The sequence below is a fragment of the Protopterus annectens genome, chromosome 12.part0, assembly GCF_019279795.1.
Source record: "Protopterus annectens isolate FY-2018-M chromosome 12.part0, PAN1.0, whole genome shotgun sequence".
NCBI classification, from domain to species: Eukaryota; Metazoa; Chordata; order Ceratodontiformes; family Protopteridae; genus Protopterus; species Protopterus annectens.
Genome location: NC_056746.1, coordinates 671504101 through 671529443, shown reverse-complemented (window position 1 = coordinate 671529443; position 25343 = coordinate 671504101). Strand labels below are relative to the sequence as shown.

General features: G+C 38.9%; 1 protein-coding gene across 1 annotated transcript in view; it reads right to left on the bottom strand.

Annotated features, from left to right (window-relative positions):
- Positions 1-22023, bottom strand: part of LOC122816775 (cytochrome P450 2K3-like) — a 490258-nt gene extending 468235 nt beyond the window's left edge. Inside the window, exon 1 of the mRNA XM_044089793.1 lies at positions 21715-22023. Coding sequence (XP_043945728.1) covers positions 21715-21912 — 198 coding nt within the window. The 5' untranslated portion in view covers positions 21913-22023. The remainder of the gene's footprint in view (positions 1-21714) is intronic.
- Positions 22024-25343: the final 3320 nt, after the last annotated feature.

The window sequence follows — 25343 nt, the reverse complement described above, 5'->3', positions numbered from 1 at the left end:
CTGCTGACCCACATGGACCATTCCTGGAATGGCATAAAGTAAAGTGTACACACATCACCATGTCCAGTCTGATGATGTCACCATCCTATAAATACAGCAAAAGAAGGGAAACCAGCTGGTAAAGCAAATAGCATGCCATGTTAATGTGTTTTTTTCCGGTATCATAACATAGTTAGGTAGGGGTTTGAATCCTGCAAAGTGTGTGTGTGTGTGTGGGGGGGGGGGTGTATGTGTGCGGTTTCCTTTGAGAGGTGTTCCCTTTTTGGAGATGATGTCACCATCCTACAAATACAGCAGGAGAAGGCAAACTAGCCAGTAAAGCAAATAGGGCACCCTGTTAGTACATCTCTCTCTAGTGTCATAACATAGTTAGGTAGGGGTTTGAATCCTGCAAACAGTGAGTGTGCATTGGTCTTTGGAAGGAGTGGCCTTTTTGGAGACTGTGAAAACACACTAAAAGAGGTACATTCCCCTTTGGAAAGTCTGATGATGTCACCATCCTACAAATACAGCAGGAGAAGGAAGCCCAGCCAATGAAACAAATAGCGTGCCATGTTAGTGCTTCTTTCTCTAATATCATAACCTAGTTAAGTAAGAGTTTGAATCCTGCAAACAGTGAGTGTATGTGTGCAGTTGTCTTTGAATGGAGTGCCCTTTTTGGAGACTGTGAAAACACACTAAAAGAGGTACATTCCTCTTTGGAAAGTCTGATGATGTCACCATCCTACAAATACAGCAGGAGAAGGGAAACCAACCACTAAAGCAAATAGCGCACCATGTTAGTGCATCTTTCTCTAGTATCATAACATAGTTAAGTAGGAGTTTGAATCCTGCAAATAGTGAGTGTGTGCAGGGGGTTGTGTATGTGTGCAATTGTCTTTGAAAGGAGTGTCCTTTTTGGAAACTGTGAAAACACACTAAAAGAGGTACATTGCTCTTTGGAAAGTCTGATGATGTCACCATCCTACAAATACAGCAGGAGAAAGGAAACCTGTCAATAAAGCAAATAGCACACCGTGTTAGTGTGTCTCTCACTCTAGTATCAGAACATAGGTAGGGGTTTGAATCCTACAAACAGTGAGTGTGTGTGTGTGTGTGGGGGGGGTCTGTATGTGTGCAATTGTCTATGAAAGGAGTGCCCTTTTTGGAGACTGTGAAAACACACTAAAAGAGGTATATTCCTCTTTGGAAAGTCTGATAATGTCACCATCCTACAAATACAGCAGGAGAAGAGAAACCAACCAGTAAAGCAAATAGCGTGCTGTATTAATGTGTCTCTCCCTAATATCATATCATAATTTGATAGGGGTTTGAATCCTGCAAATGCTGACTGTGCTTGTGTTACTGTTAGCCAACACGGTGTGGATTTTGCTCTTACTATGGTATGACATAGTATGATGACAACAGTAAGTGCATTGCAGACATCAGGTATCTGCATGGCAAATATATATATGTGTACATGTCCCCTCAATCACTACATAGGTGTGAAGCCAGCATACTACATGAATACATTTGTTTCCATTGACAGGTTGTGCCACTGCTACTCAGATCGTAGGTCACATATGTATGTATGTGACATGTCCGTCCACTGTTGTGTTCTGTGGCCAAGGTCATCTGTGTCACACACACCCATGACAGTTACTTAAGAGTAGTGTGAGTGATGGTATATGCCTGGGGTATATGTCAGACATGGTCATACACAATAAAGTCTGCCAAGAATGGATAGTCTTTATAGGTGTATGACTGCCTTGTGGATTTGCATTCAGGCCTCTGATGTCTGTGATACACCTTCAGACTCCACAATACCTATGGATATGTGGGTACCAAGGGACACATGACATAACATGGGTCTGTATGTACACAATGGTACCCGACATACATGTTGAGGGCTATCACAGGTGGTACTGATGGGATAGTATGTATAGTACATGAGGATGACTATGCCATAGTTGACTTACTGCTATACAGCATGTATCACACAACAGGTATCTGTCTGTATGATACCCTTGTGTAGGACATGCGTCACATCCAGGGAATGCATTGTAGGCCATTCCATGCATTCCCAGATTTGGATGGACAAATCCCTAGTGTGTCTGCATGTACCTAAGAGGGCTATATGACACACAGGTGTGGTCACAGTAATGGGTGGCAGTCATTACCACTGGTTAGTGTTATAGGGTAGCACCAGAAGGATCCAATTGATACTGGGTTCCCTACTACTGTGTGTCATTTGTCAGGACATCATCCAATGATTGCTGATAGTCATGCTGTTGAGGTTGTGTATACTACCAGACTGCAAATAATTGACTGATATTAATGGTATCACCCGCAGCATAGTGTCAACCCATGTCATACACATGTCTACCCATGTTAGTACATAACTGTAGTAGAATGCATACTGGCCATTGAAAGATGCAATGGGATGTCAATAATGTGTACGACAGGGTCTGCCACACGTCCCATGTGTCCACTATGCATGTACATCCAGACAGTGTGCACCCACCATGTTCACAGATGTACACTTGCTAATCTGTACTGCACACATCACACACGTACTGTCCACTCGCTAACACATGCTGGTAACACATCACACATCAGCCAAGTGGCACATGGGTGGATAATACATACTCAGACCTAACAGTGGTGTAAACAATGCTACATTGACAATCAGAGCTATGATGCATAATGTCTGCTCAGATATACCTACAAGGATATAGACTTCCTTGTTGACAACTCACTATTATTGCTACACTGCTATAGTGTCACCCTGTGCATCAGCACCATGTTAGTCTGTCCCTCCATCAATAATGAATTTGACAGGAGGCAGCACAGGTATCATCATATGCACAGGGTGTTTTGTTGTTTGCCAGAGCCTGACATTGACGCATCCAATCGACATGTCTGTGTGTGTGTGTGTGTGTGTGTGTGTGTGTGTGTGTGTGTGTGTGTGTGTGTGTGTGTGTGTGTGGGACAACAGTACAGCATGGGCCAATGTTGATGTAATGTGTGTGTGTATGTGTGAGCCCTAGTTGTTTGCTTAATGTGTGTGTGTGTTTGCATGCACACAGCTCCACCATGTGGCTGCCATACACAGTGGTTTGTGCGACAGCCAAAGACTGTACCTGCTTGGCTGTACAGATCACTGTCTCCGGCCATGGACACAGTACCTGTGCCTGGCAGGGGTGCTACAGATGGTATTGGGTACCAACCCTGACTGGGTACTGTCATCAGAAGCAGAGGTATGACGACTGGACCCATGTCCCTGCTGGGACTGGCCAGAGCCACGTGCACATGGTCTACTGGGATGGACAATGGGCAGGCCAGCCCCAGCATTGCTGGGGCTGGTACTTCCACTACGGGAGCGACTGTGAGCTGTGGACCATCTGCGACCACTGCCAGCTGTTGCTGGCATGCATCCATGTCGATGTCGCAACCATCCCGCACAGTCCTGGCTTGAGGAAGACATGTTGTGGAGGGCATCTATTGTCTCCCCCCAATGTCTATCAATGACCTCGGTGTATGTCCGGATGGCACTGGCAAGGGCACGGATGCTGTCATAGATAGCAGTGTAATGTGCCCTCTGCACCCTAAGTCCCTGCCTGGTGTACCGTTCCATACGTGCCTGAGCCTGCATTACAACCCAGAACATAGTGGTCGTCATAAGACCTGTGAGGGCACGCCTGCCAGGGGCAATATGTCCAGTGGTGCTCCCCCGAGAACCCCTGGACCTCTGCCTATGTGGTACCATTCCAGGTCTATGGCTATGGCTGCTGTGAGGGGATGCACGTGCCATGGGTACCACACTCTCCTGGTCAATGCCAACTGTATGCTGTCCCTCCCATATGGCCATTGATGGTGAGGGATGTAATGGCAGTATGAGTGTGCATATAGATGGGGTTGAATGCTGTGTACTGTCGATTGCTGGACCAATGACAGACCCTGTCAAATCTCCCTGTGCCAAAATACATGTGTCATCATCACCACTATCCGTGGCAGTGGCTTCAGGTTGCCTGCTGCTTTCGCCAAGCCCTACCTCAGCACCTGTGAGAGGAAGACAGGAAAAACACGTTACGGTCTGCACATGTACACATGCACACATGCACACGTGCACACATGAACACATGCACACATGAACACATGAACATATGAACACATGAACATATGCACACATGCACACATGAACACATGCACACATGCACACATGCACACATGAACACACGCACACATGAACACATGCACACAGGAACACAGGAACACATGCACACAGGAACACATGCACACTCCTCACTACAGCAGATACACACACACAACAGAAATCCATATCATACTCAATGTTGGTTGAAGGTGGGTGACAGTATCACAAGGCAAACAGTCACACACACGTGTCAGCATGCAGAATAAGTGTTGATCAAGTCGATGCAGTGTGTGTGTAGACAGCCATACTTAATGACAGTGTACATGGCTGAGGTGCATGTGTGTACATGTGCAGTGATTGCCTACACCCTGGAACACAATGTGTACAAGGACACGACATTTTTGTGCAAGTATTATAAGCTCTGCAATGTCCTGTGCACCATCACACACAGATATACATACCATGGCTGCATATGTTATATGTGTGTCACATGGATTTCCATGTCTGATTTCAGTGTCTGCATCTGCAGCAGATAATTGTGGACACAGGTGTAGCACATGCATGCTATGTACACACACGGGATGAGTGGTGCATGTATACATGATGGGATACCAATCCTGGACATGGCCATTGTAGTAGTATGGGGTGTAGTACCATTAGCCATCATCATCATGCATCATGTGGTCACTCTAGGCCACTAAAGTGTGCTAGACCACCACCTAGCATGCTGTACCTGAACTGCAGTGCAGTGGCTAAGTTCACAATTCCACAACCACATTGCACAAGGGTGTGTGAGGTGTCCAATAGGGAGCATTGCCTAACATGACTGTGTTATGTGTTGAGGAGTGTTGCACAACCCCATGCTAGGCCCCTACCCCTCAGGTATAGTATGTGTGGTGTGTGGATGACATGTGGGATATTGAAGTGTGACCTGGCAGTGGGTATCCGGTTACACTATGGGTAGTATGTTGAGGTGTACTGCGTATGACAAATGTGTTATGTTGTGTACATGTGTGTCAACTATGCCTACCCAATGTGCAGTACAGTGTTGCCACATTTGTGTCTGATGCTCTGTGCATTGCATGTGATTGAGGCAGCTACTGACATTACTGAGATGTTTCATGTCTCACAGCAAACATGCACAGCATGCATTATGCGTAGGTGTGTTATGTGTACATGGCCTACACCTCACTTATGACATGCACAGTTCAATACCAAGTTTAAAGTGTTAATACACTCACCAGCATGTAACGTCTGCCCTGCTGTAACACCAGAGGGACCTGCAAGAATATGACACAGTTTGTCAGTGGCCACAACTGTGGCATTGCTACTGTGAGTGTGCTAAACTACAGTAGAACAACAGGCATAGGTGTACAGATACTATTCAAATTATCAGTATTGCACACAATAGGCAGCACAACTGCTAAACACAGTACACATCTCACACATTCATAATCTAACAATACAGGTAACAGTAGTCTACAGCTAGGACATGTTACCTGCACGCTCCATGTCACCATGCTGGGTGGCTCCGGCCTCCATGACGACACATGTGTGATGTTGTTGTTGCTGTAGACCAGGAGCCACCACACTTAGCAGCAGTTCCTCCACTCTGGTGAGAGGGGGGGTGTATGGCCACCCCACCACCTGTGGCAAGCTGTTGTCTGTGGATATCAGATGTACACCACCGGACATGTCTAATTAAATCACTGCAGTGATGGCGTACCTGCTCATATGTCTGGTTATGCATGCCTATGTCATTTACCTGACGAACAAGTTCTTGCCACAGTGCAGTATGCTCCTGCTGGTGCTGGCTGGCCCTTGAAAACAGCAGGGTATAGTGCTTAACCAGGCTGTGGTGGATTTCCTATTCCTCTAGAGCTGTGTAGCAGGGGTTCCTGTGATGAGCCATAAGCCTGGAAGACAAGTAAACGATATGTGTGAGCAAGTCATGTGGCACACCTAACATTATACAGTTCAGATATCAGTTAACTGCCATATATAACATCTGTTCATCTGTCAGAGGATACACACATTCAATACCACATATCAGTGCTCAGCCCACAACTGGCTGACAGTGCCTGCCAAACTCCATATGACACACAAGTATACACCAGTACTCGACTCACAGTTTGGGATCCAATGCACAGCCCCGCCAGGGGGGTACATATCAAGCTAATGCATGCAGAAATATGTCATCCATTGCAATGAATGTGAACTACAGTTACAGTATAACCAGTAACCCACCCTAGTCGTTGATGCCATACCCCTACCTAACATATGTGCACAGTTGTTAATATAGCTGGCATACTGCTGTAACAGTGTATATATGTTGCTAGGTACACACGCAAACTCTGCATCACACATGTGATTGCGGACATGGTACATGCATCATTACACACACATCAGACATTCATACAACACACAAATGTATGCTAACACAGATGAGCATTTGCTATGTACCTTACAGTACTGTGTGTCCCTACTTACAGATACCTATGCCTGAGGAATGTAATCTGTGCAGACTACAGGAAACACACAAGACAGTGTTACCAGGGAATGTGAACACACACCATACTGTGCTTTTTAGGCCTACAGCTTCAGGTGGTACAACAGTTCAAATGTCGGCTGGATTCACCAGCAGTACCACATGTATTGCTTCAGCCTATGATGGGACACCACAGTTGTACACAAGGAACTACGTCACAACATACACCATCCTACTATGTCTGCATCCCAATAACTGACACATCTTTCTCTGGCCTCACACTTAGGACACAAACAACCATGACAGAAACAACCTCACACTTAGCTATCACACTATCACAGACCTTGCACACATTCACTGTTACACTCATTCCACCTCACATAGCAGATATTGAACTGTGTACATGTCTGTGTGCATTGTATCATAAGTAGGTAATACATTATTGTCCCTGAGGCCTACAGCAGCCTAGCCATATGCTACCCTGGCCTGTGACACGAATGTAATTAGATTTCACTTCCTCCTGTCAACCGGATACACAGAGGTGATTCCCAGGGTGTGTTACCTATCCTCCAAACAATCATCAGGGGAATGTCTGACATCTGCTACTGAGGAGCCTTGTTTGTTCATGCTGGGTGGTTTACTTCAGAGTATGGCATATTTGCCAGTAGGGGCCTATCCTTCCAGCATGTGCTGTTTAGTGAGGTTGCGGGGACTAGGGACCTACGCCATGTAGCCCGGTTGGATTGTAAGGTGTTGACATGGTGGTTGTCTGACTGCTATGGGTGTGGCATATCTCTGTATGTTTAGCAGAGGTAACCTATGGGTGGCCGGTATATAATGCACTGTAGCTGTGGTTACAAACATCCCGGTACATGTGAGGCAGCAGAGCTGGCTTGTCTCAAGAAAAATCTTGCCAATGGATGGGAGATCGCAGATATACCCTTAAAATCCAGGAATTACCTCTCAGTTGCGGGACAGGCAAAGCATAAAAGTAGTTGTATAGTTCCCCATACTAAAGGGGTGGCGTAGGTTACAATGGCATATGGCTACTCATGGCAGCATGCCTAGATAGATAGCCTAGTATGAACCTGAACCCACTATGTGAGTCAGTCTGCATAGGGTATGTGTTTCAGGGCAGTATTACCCTTTGTGAGGTATGTCTGTGTCCTTTCCACTTGCTGTAGTTGTCATGTGAGGTATATACCACATGGGGCATTGTGATGAGTACAGGGGAACACTAACCTATATTTCTGTACATGACACATCATTTGTGATTACACGTACTACGTAGACAGATTACAAGACTAGTGTGGCACTGTGAATATCAAAGGGGAGGCTACTGTCCACCTGTGTCCCATGTTCCCTTCTGACACCTTCAGTGTTAGTCAGGCAACCACCTATCTGGTAGTTAGTGGATAAAGTGTTTTGGAATGGGGTATGGCACTGCAATAGCAACACTGGTGTTCAGTCCATGACTTGGTCACCAAGCACCTGTTCCGGTACGTCTGACCCTGTGTCTCCCTCTCTCACTATATATATATATATATATATATATATATATATATATATATATATATATATATCCATAGATATCCATATATTCCTGTATCTCTCTCTCTCTCTCTCTCTCTCTATATATATATATATATATATATATATATATATATATATATATATATATATATATATATATATCTATATATCTATATATCTATATATATATATATATATATATATATCTATATATCTATATATCTATATATATCTATCTATATATATATATATATATATATATATATATATATATATATATATATATATATATATATATATATATATATATATATATATATATATATATATATACACACGCATACTTGTAAACAGCCACTGCTGTACATATACATGCACATATGTGCACATATACTAGCCACCTTTCATGGTGGGAATATCAATTATGGAACAGTTGTGAGACATACAATTATGTAATAATATTGCACAGTGTTGTGCAGAATGTATTTCGCTGTCCTCAGGCCGTATAGACGTACCAGACCTCACTGGCTGTAACTCAGTCCCACAGCATTTAACCACCACATGACATATACCTGCACTGCTTGCTGTTTTCAATGCCACACACTACAACCTACATAGATATGTGCACATAGCAACCTTGAAATACATATATATGTCCAGCCTTCACTAACAGTTGCAGTATGTCCCTTGCCCTATGCACATCTGCTTATACATATAGATTTGGACTGCTACCACATAAGGAGTGTTCACAGAATGTTGAGTACCCTTCAGACACATCATTCGGATGCCAGCAAATACATCTGGGTTACATACCTTACCTTTGTATTTCTCACCTCAGTCTGTTGTACCTGTTGATGTTTTTTTTTTATTTGTTTAGGTTGGTGTCTTCCACTGCCTGCATTTGTTTTTTTTTTTTTGTTTTGGTTGGTTTGTGTCTCCAACCGCCTCTGTTTTTTTTTTTTTTTGGGTTGGTGTCTCCAACTGCCTCTGTTTGTTGTTATTTATTGGGTTGGTCTCCAACTGCCTCTGTTTTTTTGTTTGTCTGTCTGTCTGTCTGTCTCTCTCACTCGCTCTCTCTCTCCATTGCTGCAATGATATTATTGCATGTGTGGACAGCAAGTACAGGCTGCTTTTGTAGGTATCTGCACATGTGGATGTGATGGCCTCTGCACCAGTTGGTGCCCACCATTTAGTAATTGCATGCAGCCTGCTGTGTGGTAATTGCAGTTCTCACTGTGATTTCAGGACACTGCTATAAAATGATAGGGTAGGTAGGCATAGGCCTTTCAGTTTTGCAAGGTGGGGACCATGCTTGTTGCTGTGGACACTGTTGTGTCAGTCAGAAGGTTGGTATATGTCTCATATCTGAAGCTGGTTTGTAGCCAGTGAAATGGATGTTGTACTGAAACCTGACTGTTGCTTCTTCCAGTACACTCTTCTCAGTGTGTAAGTTTACTCACACCTCCTAATGCTAACACTGGATACATGGGAGTATGTACTTTCTTTTGGAATTAGGGAATTAACTGGCATACAACAGTAGTTATTGCAATGTATTCCTATGGCTTTCCTATTTTCCCTTTACATTCACTCCTTGTAATGCATGTTATATTTCTTTATTGCAATGTATTCCTATGGCTTTCCTATTTTCCCTTTACATTCACTCCTTGTAATGCATGTCATATTTCTTTCAGCCCCAAGTTATTGTATATCTGCTGTGACTTAGTGGTACATCATGCAGACTGGTGAGTCCAAGGTGTGGTGTTTGAGACTGCCAAGGGTATTTTATTTTGCTGCTGAGCAATACAAGGGCCTTGTCATACAGAGTGACAAAGGTACTTTTAAGCAGTTGTAAGCGAGTTGGCATGGGTTTGCGTGACGCTTAGCGATGCTAAGCACCGCTTAGCTTAGCTTAGTGTATTTTTGCAATACTAAGCTAAGCTTAGCTTAGCTTATTGTATGTTAGCAATACTAAGCTAAGCTCATCTTAGCTTATTTTATGTTAGCAATAGTTAGCTAAGCTTGGCATATCTTATCATATCTTAGCAATGCTAAGCTAGGCGCACACATGTGCACACTGGTGCAAACCCGCTTACTACTGTTTACAAGTGCTCACTCACACTAACCCCCGCGCTCATGTCTTTGACAGAAAAGTAAATGGGGAGATAGGAATGTGGTGATAAAGGGTGCTCAAATAGGAGAAGACAGTAGGGAAACTAGCTTGGGATATGCACGATGGGTGTGGAGAAGGTCCATAGCTGCCCATTTCTTTACCAGCAACAGCTGTGCATATGCACTACATTGGGTAGGATATTTGAAACCTTCCACCCCTGAGAGAGTGGTGAGGACATCTAAGTATGTTGTACTACCAATTATGAATATCAGGCACATGCACTGTTTGTGAACAACTATACTGTCATTAGTACGTTACTCACATCTGAACAGTTTGTGGTTTGTGTTGGCATTAGCACAGTCTGCTCAGTATGACTGGACATATTTCTGTACTGTGTATGCCTACCTACACCCTTGGTTGTGCCTGACTACATGGGTATATAGTACCTTTGAGTAGGGATGCAGAACTGCAGTGTGCATTATTTATTATCGTGTGATGTTTATCTTACTGAACATGCAGAGTTGCTGTGTACCTGTATGTCTATGAAGGCTTGTAGTCTGTCTGAGTAGCTCCCACCTGTGGACATTTCCAGATGGTAGACAGAGGTCAGCCTAGTATTCTTTGACTGTGCACCACAGCAGTCTTTTTAGCACCTGAACAATGGCATTGTCACAGGTGGTTGCTAACAGTACATGGCTACATCCTTTGCTATTTCTGTGTTGTACTTCTACATAACGGCATGCTTATGGGATTCATTCTACAGCTATTTGCAGAGTATGTAAAAGCAGACAAGCTGATATGCCTGTGTGTTTCAGATTCTTCCAAGCCTCAGATACTGTCACGTATATATTTGAACAGCCTCAGGGAAAGGTACATATAACTGGGATACACCTGTCATTTAGTTCAGACATTTTGCAGTTCAGACCTTGGGTGATTCAGACCATTTCTATTATTACACCTTTTCTGATGTGCAAGCGGTGTCTACTCTCACTTATTGAACTTTGTTGTTAAGTGAGATTCAACACCTTTCTGCCTACTGTTAGTACATTTCACAGGAAGTCAGAGGGGCACAGCTAACATTTGTTTACAAATCAGGGTCATCACTGTAGAGCAGTCACTGTTGGGAAGTCTGGCCTGTGACCTATGCAAATATGCCAGTGTTTATCCTGCCCTGATACTGTGTGGGGTTTGTAAGCTGCTACTGTAACCTTATTCCCTACTAGCATGGCTGATTCTCTTTTCACAGTCATGTCATGCAATTCAACAACACCTGCTAGTTAAGGCCCACAGAACAAGATTTGTGTTATGCCATTGCTATTTTCCCTTTACATTCACTCATGGTAATGCATGATAAATTGCTTTCAGCACTAAGTTATTGTATATCTGCTGTGGTGTAGTGGTACTTCATGCAGACTGGTAAGTCCAAGGTCCCAGGTTCGAGACTGACAAGGTTTTTTATTTTGCTGCTGAGCAGTACAAGGGCCTTGTCATACAGAGTGACTAAGGCACTTTTAGGCAGTTGTAAGTGGGTTTGCGTGACGCTTAGCTATGCTTAGCTAAGCGTACACAAGCTCACACTTGCTTAATCCCGCTTACTACTGTATAAAAGTGCTTACTCCCGCTAACCCCCGCGATAATTTCTTTTAAAGAAAAGAAAATGGGGAGATAGGAAAGTGGTGAAAACGGGGGCACAAAGAGTGAAAGACAGTAGGGAAACCAGCTCGGCATGTGCAGGATGGGTGTAGGGAAGGTCCATAGCTGCCCATTTCTTTACCAGCAACAGCTGTGCATATGTATGAAATTTGGTGTGAAATTTGAAACCTTCCACCCCTGAGAGAGGGGTGAGGACAATAAAATATGTTGTACTACCAATTAGAATTATCAGTTTACATGTCCAGTGGACATGTATGCGAATTGGGCAGCTATGTATGGGGTGTAATTTTTTTGTGGGAACAGATTGCCCTTTTTTTTAATTTTTTTTTTCAGGTGAGAGTAGAATGTGAGGTAGAGGAAGTAGGTATATTTGGGGAGGTAGGTTGGGGAGGTAAACAGACAAGACAAACAAGACGCATACAGGGGCAGAGTTTGACATATGGGGTGGGTGAACACAATTGATGGGGAATGATGTTTGGAAATCGCAAGCCCATGAGCCCACAGATGGTAACAGTGGAACTGAGATCCTCACCCATGGGCAGTCACCACTGCACCTTCACAGCCCCGGGGGTGGCTTCGCTGGGGGCTGAGTAGTATGGGTAGGCTCACCTGAGAGATGCGCCATGCTTGCCTCAAGCTGGCATAGGGGATCAGCGACTGAACGCTGGATCTCCCTACGCACCACAGCCCGGACCGTTTGAAGGGTGACGGGTGGCCCTTCTCCACCCACGCTTGCACGGGGGGGGACTAGCCCCATCCCCTGCAGCGCTTCCACTTGAAGGTGGCACAGGACCAATGGAGGAGGGGAGTCTGGGCTGGGCACCAGAGCCACTGGTGCCAGGTGCACTCGCCAACTGAGGAGGGACAGGTGGGTCCGCTGGGACTGGCCTTCCCATACGTTCTGTGATTAGGTGTGTTTCATTACAACATAAACAACAGCATTCCAGATTAGTTGTAACAGCATGCAGTAATATTCCCATTAACCCAACACACCACAGTTCCAACAGTTGAACAGCAAACATAACACATCCATATATTGAACAATAGTGGTTAATCTAACTGCATGCAGTGATGAATGGTAGCAACAGGCCACCATGAACACGGTGTTTGAACAGGGCACATGCATCAACATGAGTGCAAATATTTATAAAACAATTGGACATATATCCCAACAAATATTTAAGATTACACATACCCACTGAGGCATGGAATTGCATGGTTTATGCACAAACAGTAAGGTGTAGAAAAAAACCTCCATTAACATCTTATAAACACTTTTACTCTACACTACATTCCTAGTGACTGCAGGTGTATATTCCCTACATGTATTATTACACTTGCCACCATGCATTAGGTTGTGTAGTGGGTTTGGCTAGCTCAATCTATACTTGACCTATGTCTCACATACTAACTGTCCAGGATGCAGATGTTACTGCTACATATTTCATGGTTGCATTTATATTTCTTTATCTAAATATCTGGATGTTTTCACATGACATTTTCACTTCAAATTGTACAGAACCCTGCATTTATTGAAGCACACTTACATTTCTGGGGAACATATTAGCATGCTACTCATGTGCCAGATTTACTTATGCATGCCAGCCAGTAACTGACTGTTGAGGACTTTATATTTACTTCACAGCTACTAGCACTTCCATCACCCACTTTAGATGGGACTGCAGAACTCTGGGTTGCCAGCACTTTCTGACACTTTACTATTTGTATAATGCAAGGGTACAACAACATTTCATACTAAGTGAATCAGACACACACTGGGTTTTAGACCTTTATTAATGACATTACACACATTTCCACAGGCTCACTCCTTTATTTGTTTTAACGATATATATGGCAGACATGTTCACGATATATTATACCTTTATTAATAGGTTAGCACACTCTTTTTTCAGGCTCACTCACATATTCTTTTATATGACAGTGCCTGCAGAGATATTATTCCAGACATATGTTACCTTTCTTAATGGGTTACTACACTCTTTTTCTGCCTCTCTAATGTTTTTATCTGACAGTCCATTTTATGGCTGTATGCTCTCTCCCATATTTTATATAACTATACATGCAGAATAATCACTAACCTGCCTGGCAGCGCAGCCTTAGCAGCCTATCAGCATAGGCTTGCTGATTTGTTACATGGTCACCTGCAGATGTAAAGTAAATGAGGGGCTATTGAGACATTCCTATCCGTTATACATACTCCATTTTAAATCCTTACATACTGCATTCCATGGTTACATACTCAGTTGTGGGGCATCCCGCATCCCACGGGCCTCCTGTATCCACTGGCTCAGGTGGTCCTCCTTTCGTCTCTTCAGGTCCGCATGGTGGAGACGGACCTACTCACCAGTCCAGGGAATGCCTGTGGCACTGGTGAGGTCACGAGCTAACCGGTTCCAAGCCTCTGCCTTGTACTCCGTCCCTTGGAACTGGCCCTGCAGGAGTCTTGCCTCGTGACGGTGGACTAGGAGCCAAACCATGTATTTGGACTCCTCGGTGCCCCATCTCTGCACTCGGAAGCGCACTCCCTCTCCAACACCAGACATTCTGACCGCAGATGTGAGCTACAACCAGTTATGGCATGTATTCCCACCTGTGGGGCTTAAATATGCTGCATTTCCTGCACTTTTTTGTAATTGGCATTCTCGGCTGACTGCAGACCTGCTTAGGAATGGTTAAACTACCATTCCTAAGTTTATGTATGTTAATAGTGGCTGCTTTCCCTATGTTGTCATGGCTTAGTGGTTCTGTACTTTGATTATGATGCAGAGGGTCCTGGGTTCAAACCTTGTCATACTTTTATTTTAATACTGTCTAGACAGGCTAGGGGGTGTGGCTGCATTTAAGCAACTTAGCTCTACGTTGCTCCCCTGTGCCCTACGGTGCCCTGGGTGGTGCGGTGCACACATCCGCACAAACACATTGTGCTGGGTAAAGCATTTTTAAATGTTGGGCAACTCTATTGCGCTGGGTAAAGCGCTATTACACTATGGGCAATTCTGTTTAGCTGGGTGAAGCGCTATTAAACTATGGGCAACTCTGTTTAGCTGGATAAAGTGCTATTAAACTATGGGCACCTCTGTTTAGATGGGCATAGCACTATTAAACTATGGGCACCTCTGTTTAGCTGTGTAAAACATTGCTTAACGGCAGGCTATTATATATCTGGGTCTTTTATAAATATATATTTTGTTCGCTGATACATTGGCCATGTCACTGCTTTTAATAAAATTTTAATCATATTTGTCTGGTATTATTTCAAATACTGATTTAAAACATAAATAAGAAGGGGAGTGCTGGGACTCGAACCATGAATGCCTTCTCTTTGTGCATATGCTCTACCATTACACTATTGCTATTTGGATTAATTTGCATAAGTAGTTCTTATATGCTCTTCAATGTCACAATTGGTAACTGTGGTTAAGCAATGGGCACACCCGCGCAAACTAGCACAAATATGGGCAGCTATATTGTGGATTTAAAAAAAAAATACTTTTTTCCATTTTATAACTCTGATGGGGGTTTACAGTGTCAGGGAGTGTGGTGTTGGGTGCATGTACATTTGAGCAGACTCGCTCTTGTCTGTTGACATTATGCTTTATAAAATCTTGCAGGGGCATGGACTTTTAGACTGCTCGGCAGTCGAACACGCCCCCTGCTTGCCTACTCAGTCCATGTAAGAGTTACAGATGAGTCAGCATGCCCTCATGAATATTCATGGCATGCTGATGTCATACCATTCAACTGCAGCCTCCGAGTAAGACATATTAAGTCTTACATGGAGGTTTTGTGAATCCGGCCCTAAGTCTCATTTAGATTTGATTGTGCAGCATTCCAAGGGTAGCCTTATTGTGGCTGGGGATTTTAATTGTATGTTACATGAAAAATATTCTAATTCCAGTTGAAGAAGAAAAATATCATTCACTGCTAACACATTACTGTATTTTGTTAATATACTCAATATTAAAGACACCAATGATTTTTTGATTGAAGATTCTCTCCGTTTCACACACTTTTCAAATAGACATATTACCCAGTCAATGAATGATAGAATTTCTATTTCAAATGATTTTGTCTTAAAGTTAGATGAAGTTAAAATAACTTTGTGCCTAACTGATATTCAATAAAAATGAAACAATGGGATAAATATTTAAAATAATTACAAGAAAAGATTGACAAGTTAAAGACAGAATTTCAAGCAAATGATAGCACCCAACTGGAAAAAATAAATTAATTGCAAAGTAAATATTTAGAGATTCAAAATCATAAAGTCAAAATTAATATGGAAAAGATAAAGCTAATAAACTATTCAGTAAATCCAAAATATATATGTAAAATAGCTTCAAGAACAAAAATGATAAAATCTAATAATATTAAAGAAATATATAATACCAAAAAAAAAAAAAGTTACTGCAATAGAATATATACTTAATGAGTTCAAAGTGCATTTAAAAAAAATCAATATGGAAAATCCTAATATGGACTCACAGGAGGCAATAAAACATTTCATTAACAATTACACTAAAAATAAACTAAGAGAACAACATTTAAAAATAATAAATAAACCTATAACTATGACTGAGCTTACTAATCAAATATTAAAACTAAAGCCATACAAAGTTCCAGGTAATGTTAGGATAATACTACAACTTTATAAAATGATGCCTACGAGTGTCCTTAATATTTTACCTTATAACTTCCAATCAGTTAAAGAAATGACAGTCTCACTTTTATGGAAATATACACTTATCTCCCCAGTATTGAAATCAGACAAGAACCCAATCAGAATGTACATCTTATAGGCAAATATCATTGCTAAATGTCAATTATAAATAATTTCTGTCCATCATTGCAAATAGGTTTCAAGACTGCGGTGGTGGTGCTGCGGTAGCACTGTCGCCTGGCAGTAAGACATTGTTCCGTTCGATTCTCAGCTATAGCGTCTTCTGTCTGGAGACATGCATAAATGGGCATACCTTCGTTGAAGGTTGTGTGTTAGAGCTGGCAACTCGGCACATAAAAATCTACTGCCAATCATTAGCGGACCGGAGTTCCGCTGTGGTGACCCCTAACCAGGAAAAGCCAAAAGACACAACATTGCAAATAGGTTTCAAAGAATTTTACCAGATTTAATTAATAAAGATCAAACTGGCTTCATAAAAAACAGGAATACCTATGATAGCATCAAAAGAATAATAACCATAATTGACTATACTAGTAATATAAAGGAGTATATAACTTTAGTAAGCTTGGACAGTAATTCTGCTTTTGACTCAGTTAGTTGGAACTATCTTTCTTCTAATAGCATTTCAACAACTTATAAAAAATCTTTATGACAAATCACTAGCCTATATAAAAATTGACTCATATTTATTACAATCAGTCCCTGTCACTAAAGGCACAAAACAAGGTTGTCCCTTATCACCATTATTATTCACCTTAATTATGGAACCTTTCGTAAATTACATCTTGGACTTAATTTAAACTCAAAAGCACTACTATTCGCAGATTATATTTTATTGACATTAAAAGACAACACAAAGTCTCTCTATTCCCCTTTTAATGCTATAAAACAATTTCAGTCCATATCGGGTTTACAATTTAATGAAGATAAAATAAAAAATGTATGTACCAATACCAAAATTACTAATATCCCTGAAAAAATCTCTAAATATTTAGTTAAAGGTGGTGAAATAAAATATTTGGGAATAAAATTAACCAAGAACATTAAAGACATTATCAAATTAAATCTTAATGAAAGTTTTGAAAAGATTAAAGAACTTATAGCAAAATGGAATACATTTATATTTTCAATGGAAGTGAGATTCATGATTATAAAAAAATGATAATATTACCAAAAAATATTATATATAATGCAATCTTTAGTGTTACCTATCCCCAAACAATAAAAAAAGAATTGAATACTCTAATATTAAAATGTCTTTGGAACCCTAATAGACCTAGAATAGCACTTAAGCATCATCTACACAGCTGGAATAATGGGGGAATACATTTGCCTGATATAGAATTATAGTCTATATAATCTATTATCAAAACAGTTATTTTGTGAACAAATAAAAATTATTCTGCCAAATGGAAAGATATACAGGAATATATAATTTTGGAAAAAGACCAATTAAATATGAATTGCTATAATAAAATATACAATAACAGGTTTTTATGGCTATTAAAAGCACGTATTTTAGCATACCAAAAAAGTTATACATTCAACATATATTTCAATGACAATTTCCAACCTCAAAAAACTGGTTTGGAGAATGCATAAATATGCTGCATGGATATTTTTAGTCTTTCCAATAGCATTTACATAAAATAATATCATTACATTTAATACATTTTCAATGAACAGATTAAAACAAATAACAAACATTTTAGTTTCAGTTTATGGATAAGGAAAAAATGAACTCATTAGATTTTATTTTAAATAAATACAATTTAAATTCTGAAATGTGGCTAGATATACAAAACTGTAGATATGGTGTGCAGAGGAGACTATCTTTAATGCAAGCAACAGTAAAAAAGGAGATTCCTAGACCTATACAATTTATGATTCTATAAATACTTCAAAATATGCCAAACAAGGGTAGCCTTATTGTGGCTGGGGATTTTAATTGTATGTTACATGAAAAAGATGTGATGAGAATGCTGGGAATACTGTATATCTATTAATAATTGTCTCCCAAGTAATAATGAAAAAAATATATATTGACATCCTTTACTGTAAGCTTGGCATCCTTATGATGGAAATTATACTCTTGGAAATTTCTACATAAAGCATTCATCACACCACACAAAATACAGCTAATCTATAAAAAACAAGCTAGTTGTTGGAGATGTAAATTACAAATTGTGGCTAATTGGCAACATATGTTTTATGAATGTGATATAATTAAACCATTTTGGAATGATGTCAGTGTATTTTCCAGGCTTTATTTACTGGTAACTTCAACCTAAACAAGTCATTGATTTTACTTAATGCACGAGTACCATTATATGTTAAAAAAGTTGATTACTCTCTTCTTTGGACTCTTCTTACAATCACAAGGAAAGTGATAAAAACTGGAAAAAACATAAGCATACCAACTATGAAAGAATTTTACAATATTGCAACCGAAACTTGTCAGATGGAGATATTAACAATTAAAGGAAGAACCACAAAAATAACTTTTTCTTTAAATTCTTGAACAAAACTTAAAAGATTATTGAACAAAAGAACTCTTTGTTATATATAACTAAAGTGGTAGTTAAATGTGACAGCTGCCACTATTCATACATATGTAGACACCCTGTACTTAGTTGTTTCATGCATGGTTTTGTTGTTTTTTTTCATTTGATGGTAATTGTTATATTTTTTTCTAGTGTTAATTATTGTAATTTCATACACATTTAATATGATATAACTTTTGCTAAATTTAACTAATAAAAAATTCTAAAGTATTAATAAGGGGACATGCATACCATATTAATATTGTTGAATAATATGGAGAATACAAAAATTCAAGTTTAATATTATTGAATTATATGGCATTGCAAAAATGGCATAGTTAATATTACTCAATTAGGAAGTACATGAATACAAAATTGATATTCCTGGATAATAAGTGGTGCACAAAGGTATGAAAGTTTCATTTTGACTGCCAAATGATGACTGCTCACCTTGTACTTTCAAAAGTCTGCAATCATAGTTTGAGTCATCATCTAGTGTGGTGTCTAAGACAAACACTACTTTTCACCAGTAAACATGTATAGGGAAAGTGTTGCTGGTCTTACTATGAAGGTCTGAAGGCTGCTGATGGTTGCAGAAGAGACCCAGATATGCAGGGATGTGTTGATGGGTTTTCTGGCTATGTGTTTGAGAAATAAAGTTAAAAACACCTAAATAATTATACTTTATTTTTCTGCTGGGTAAAGAGACCTAGAAACCTGTCACTACTGATGTATATTTTGTAAAGTGTATATAAATTGAGCAGAAAAATGTGTATAAAAAGGAAATGACTATATATGGCTCTATTTGAGGCATGTTAGAGTAAATCCCAACTTTGTTTTTAAATCCATGTTCTTCAAGTCCAGTGCTAATTCCATTAATGCAGTTACCTAACACTGCACCTTTCTGTTCCTTCCTCTCTCCCTGAAGAATATCAAAAATCTTCCAATGCATTCTCAAACTAAATACTAAACCAGTAACGTTTATTCCACTGATATTACCTAAGGAACTGCAAACTCACACAGCTACAGTTTATTATGTGGTTTTACTCACCTCACAAAGTTGAATGTCTTCTAAAACAGATTATTTTTTAACCTAATTTTTTGCAGGTATCATACAATGGGTTTGACAGAAAAGAAGTTAATTTCATTATTATGCCTTGTACTCAGTGTAAAGCAACGTATAAACAGCATTTGATTGTTTCTTGTAATATTGCATATAAATATTTTTGTATGTTTTTTTCCTTGTTTGTGGCTAAAATAGGTTCTTTGTGATGAGCCTCTTATCCCAATAAACACATAAATAAATAAATAAACTAAATAATTAATATTTTAATTGAATTTGCAAATATCAGTCAAGCAGGTTTTCTTAATTCCTGTACTTTGGTATTGGTTTTACCTCAGTTCCTGTTAACTAAATGCATAAGACCTCTACATACTTTCTAAACGTATGCATGCTTCATGAAAAATGTCAGATTTTTCATTTGCATGACATTTTAAAGCCTAACTCAAATGTTCACCATTGTGTTTTGTGTTTGAGTCACACAGAATATAATTCCCCATTTATATTAATAGACTCAGTTTTAAAGCGAGTAATCAACTGCACTGCTGTTGTTCATCTAGAACATTCATCTGGACAAAAATTAAATATTTCATTAAGTTGATCTAGCTAGCTTTTTCAGTTCTGTATAATATTACACTTATACACAGGAGTTATATGTGTGTCCTATTAACTGAGAAAAATATGGGTTGCTGTTCCTGACATGGATACAGATAACCTCAGTACAAATGTTTTTAATATTTAACAACCACTGTTTATTTTTAAGTCTCATTTTCAATTTATGTAACAGGAAATATGGGCAAGAAAAAAATGCATACATACCGATTAAGATATTATAAGAAAGATTAACTCATAAGAAGTGACATTGAACAATGATTTACATAAAAGTTAACACTTCTTAGAACCGTATATGAAACCTGACAGCCATAATAAGCACTACATCGGGTGTGTTACAAAGTTAATTTATGTCTCTGTCAAATACGTTTTCAACCTGTCTCCTTATTGTTTTGAAGAAAGTATCTACTCTGATACTTCTGAAAAAAAACTATTACATTTAACAAACACATTTTTCAAACTTAGCTTAAAAATACCAAATTTAAATCTTTACTAAGGTGATAGTAACTAAAACATATCAGTTTGGTTGCTGTGACAACGGACAAAATATTCATTTGTTAATGACATAAATGAAATTAACTAAACTTGTCTAATTTTAGTCATGACCCAAATTTTTGTTGCCAAGTAGCATTTAATGTGATCTCAAGGAAATAGTAAAGTACTTAATGTTATAAAGGTGTGTCACAGTTAAAGAGCTGAAGCCAGCTGTTTTAATAAACTACAAGAAGATGGCATGTATTTAACAAGAAAAACAAATCCATGGAAACTAAATAGTCTTAGTTATATTTTACAAGTTAGAAATAGTATAATTACCTTAGAAACTTAATTTGTGTGATTTATAGATATGAAATATCTTACATCAGTCTGTGTTAACTCACCTTCATTAAAGTCAAGTCTGGTCTCTTTATAGCCAGCTGGTGAAGGTTTCCTATCAATGGAAGTGGTGTTGGCCCTGGTGGAAATCTGAAAGCTTTTGAATTTTTAGATTTAAAATAAAAGTAACAAATAGAGAAAAATGAAAGAAGAATAATGTGGGATACAGAAAGCCAACTAGTTAGGATGTTTAAAATCCACATAATGTAAAATAAATATTTTAAATTTTAACTGAATAATCACTTTTTATAATATTTCAGATCTGAGGTAAGAATAAGAGACTGTTAGGTTACATCCAAGAATTTATAGTCTGTTTCAGTTTATCTTTTTATGACCTTCTGCCTGGAACAGCAATACTCAGTGTCAGCCAGGTAAAAAGAAAGGTTGTCCTTTTAAAACATTCAGCTGAGTGAATAAATATTGATCCTTTTAAAACATTTGGCTGAGTTGATAAATATTGATCAAATTTTCTTTCAGCAGAAAGCATAAATCAGCAGGACTTTTAAGTTGGAAAAACCTGAAATGTCTGTTTGTGTATAACTTTTGCTCTAGCATTTAGATCATTTTAGTTATCATGTTATGGTAAAAACAATGGAAGCAATTACAGCAAATGTAGTGAATTCTGATAAAGCTAATCTCTTTATATTTGCTTTTTTCTTTTACATTGTTTTGTTTATTATTAGTTAATGAAGGAGTGGTAAAGCCTTTACTGTACTTTAATAAAGTGCAATCACTAAGCGTAATCATGATTTTTTTTAACTTACCACATCCCATCACATCACCTTGTTTATTAGCAACATACAATAAAACAAGCAACTGCAGCAATCATCATTACAGTATGGCTGGACGCCACCATACAATGCAACATACCAAAGCAACTCATAGCATCACAATGTGGCCAGATATCTATTTAGGATGCAACCTGCAACAGTAGCACACTGCATCATAAAATGGCAAGGTTGTCACAGCATCACAATGCTGATAGATGCCTTTATAAGATGAACCATGCAACATCAGTACAGAGCATCACACTTTGGCCAGGGTATCACTATAGGATGAAAAACACAGTGGCAATACACAGCAACATGATATGGACAAGAGTCTGTGCACATACTCTGCAAAACCAAGCAAATAGAAAGAGCATAAGAATTCACAAAAATCACTTTTTCTGCTTTGTTTTTGATATACAGAGAGCATGTCAGGACTGGAATGTAAGTTACAGATATAGCAGTACAGAGGTTTATGTCTGCAACCTGTTGAAAGTTAGTGAGGCTGATGATAATATACTGTGACAAAAGAAGAGATCTGCAGATATTCAAATTTAACATCCCCATGTGTAACATGCAGTGTCACAGTGCAGAGTAGGATAGAGAAATGCCAAAAGGGGAAGAGCAGGTGGCACATATGATGCTGTGAAACCTATAGGGATAAGAATATATACTCTTTCATGGCAACATAACTGGGAGGTAATCAGCATGAATTCCTGTAAGATGACTGAAAAACAACACATCAGGCAAATGATTGTACAGCACAAGGAAGACCAAGTGACTGAGCAGGTAACATGCCTGATGCAGTAAAACTACACATAAATGGAAGATGTAGAGCAAAATTTGGGACTGCAGAACCTGTAAAGATATGTAAAGGATGCAATGTTCACACTTGGGGGTATATATCCATAACATATCAGATAGCAATGCAACAAATCAAGCAGTATAAACATTAATTATAGGCCACCTAATAAAACTGAAAAGGAAAGAAAGGTCAAGCAATTCCATAAAATGAACTGAAACCTGAATGGTCAGTGCCATGTGAATTAAGTTTAAAATGTTTGTGTATTATGTGTATGGTTCCAAGCAGAAATTAGGTCTGAAGTTGTAGAATGTCTCATATAAGGTCACATAACACAGAAAAGTTTGTATGACCAAAAGCTTTATTATATACTGTAATATTTGGATTAACAACAAGTGTTTGATATAGTTTAAACTAATACTGGCTGTATATATTCTATATAAAAGCTAATATGATTTTCATAATCAAGTGTTTACTATGCACAAGGGAGTTTATTTACCATAATACTGGTCTGGGAATGGAAGTATTACAGGAATTAAACCAGAACCAGATATTGTTGATCTTGACATCCTGACCCAGGGTGGTATATTATAAGTTGATGACTCATAATATCTCATGATACTATTAATACTTCTACAGATCTTTTACAAATCTAATAACAGAGGAATATAATTTCAAATTTGAAATTTTTGAGCCTTCCTTAGATTTTGGGACAGGCAGTTTGAATAAACATGCTATAGAGGGATTACTGCTCCATAATAAGGATGTAAAAAAGACTTTATTAATTTTGTTGAAGTACTCAGTCAGGATTTTAGAAGAAATATTGATTATAAAGTAAAAAATATGAGTACGATATTCATTTTCAAAATTGACACCATTATTAGCATGCAAAATTCCATTTTTATTTTTGTTCCAGTGGTTGAACTCAAATAATATCTTGTAAAGAATATTCCCAAAGTTAAAAGAGAAAACCATCCTGAGGTTAGTATTAAATTTGATACCGTGATATTAAACTCTTTTTCTGAGAGTCAGTTTAACTGTTGTGTCAGTGTCCAGTTAACTGCTGAGTTGCCTGAATTTATACCAAAAAAAACAGCTTTCTCAGTGTTTAATTTATATAAAGTGATACTGGTATAGGGTTGTATTTCCTCAAATACATGATATTGTGTGCCTGTGCATTTGACATAACGTGATACAATACCACCTACAGGACAGACAAAGTATAATAGCTTGGGTTCTTGAAGATGCAGTCAGGTAGGATGGGTGTGCCCACTGATGCTGAGACTTTCCCTGTAACAAAATGTTTCAGCATTAATAAAACAAACCCACACTTACCTTCTACAATCCACCTTTCTCACTTTGACATTTCCACAACTTAAGCAACACTATACTCCATAAACAACACATTTAGGGAAAACATAACCAGAAATCTGTCAGCAAAAAGGGAATTTGAACAAATAACATTGGTCCTTTGTATGTGTGTGTGTGTGTGTGTGTGTGTGTGTGTGTGTATGTAGGTATATATATATATATATATATATATATATATATATATATATATATATATATATATATATATATATATATATATATATATATATATATATATATATATACATATATATGCTAGATTCCTGACCACTAAGAGCTCTACCACACAATCCAAAAAACACTTGAAAATACATTATATGGACAAATGGCCTGATCCTGCGACTCCCCTGGGTGAACAACTATTTACAATTCCCACATTCCTTCCTTTTGGTACTATGTACTATATGATTCAAAAGCCTATTTCTGTCTGTCATGAATATCCCTACCTATTTAAGTTTATCTGAATATACTTTTAAATCAGTACGGCATTTTAGTCCCTGTGATATTTTGCCCTGGGTAGGCCATGCACTGCCTTTGCCACTGTATTATGTTGTAACTGTTGTTAAACTTTGTTATCCGAGTTTTTCTTTACTGCATTAACATTTGCTATGTATGCTAAGCAATGCATTATATTTCTGGTCCTCCGCTTGCACTGTATTATGTGTAACTTTAAACTTTGTTATCGATTTTTATA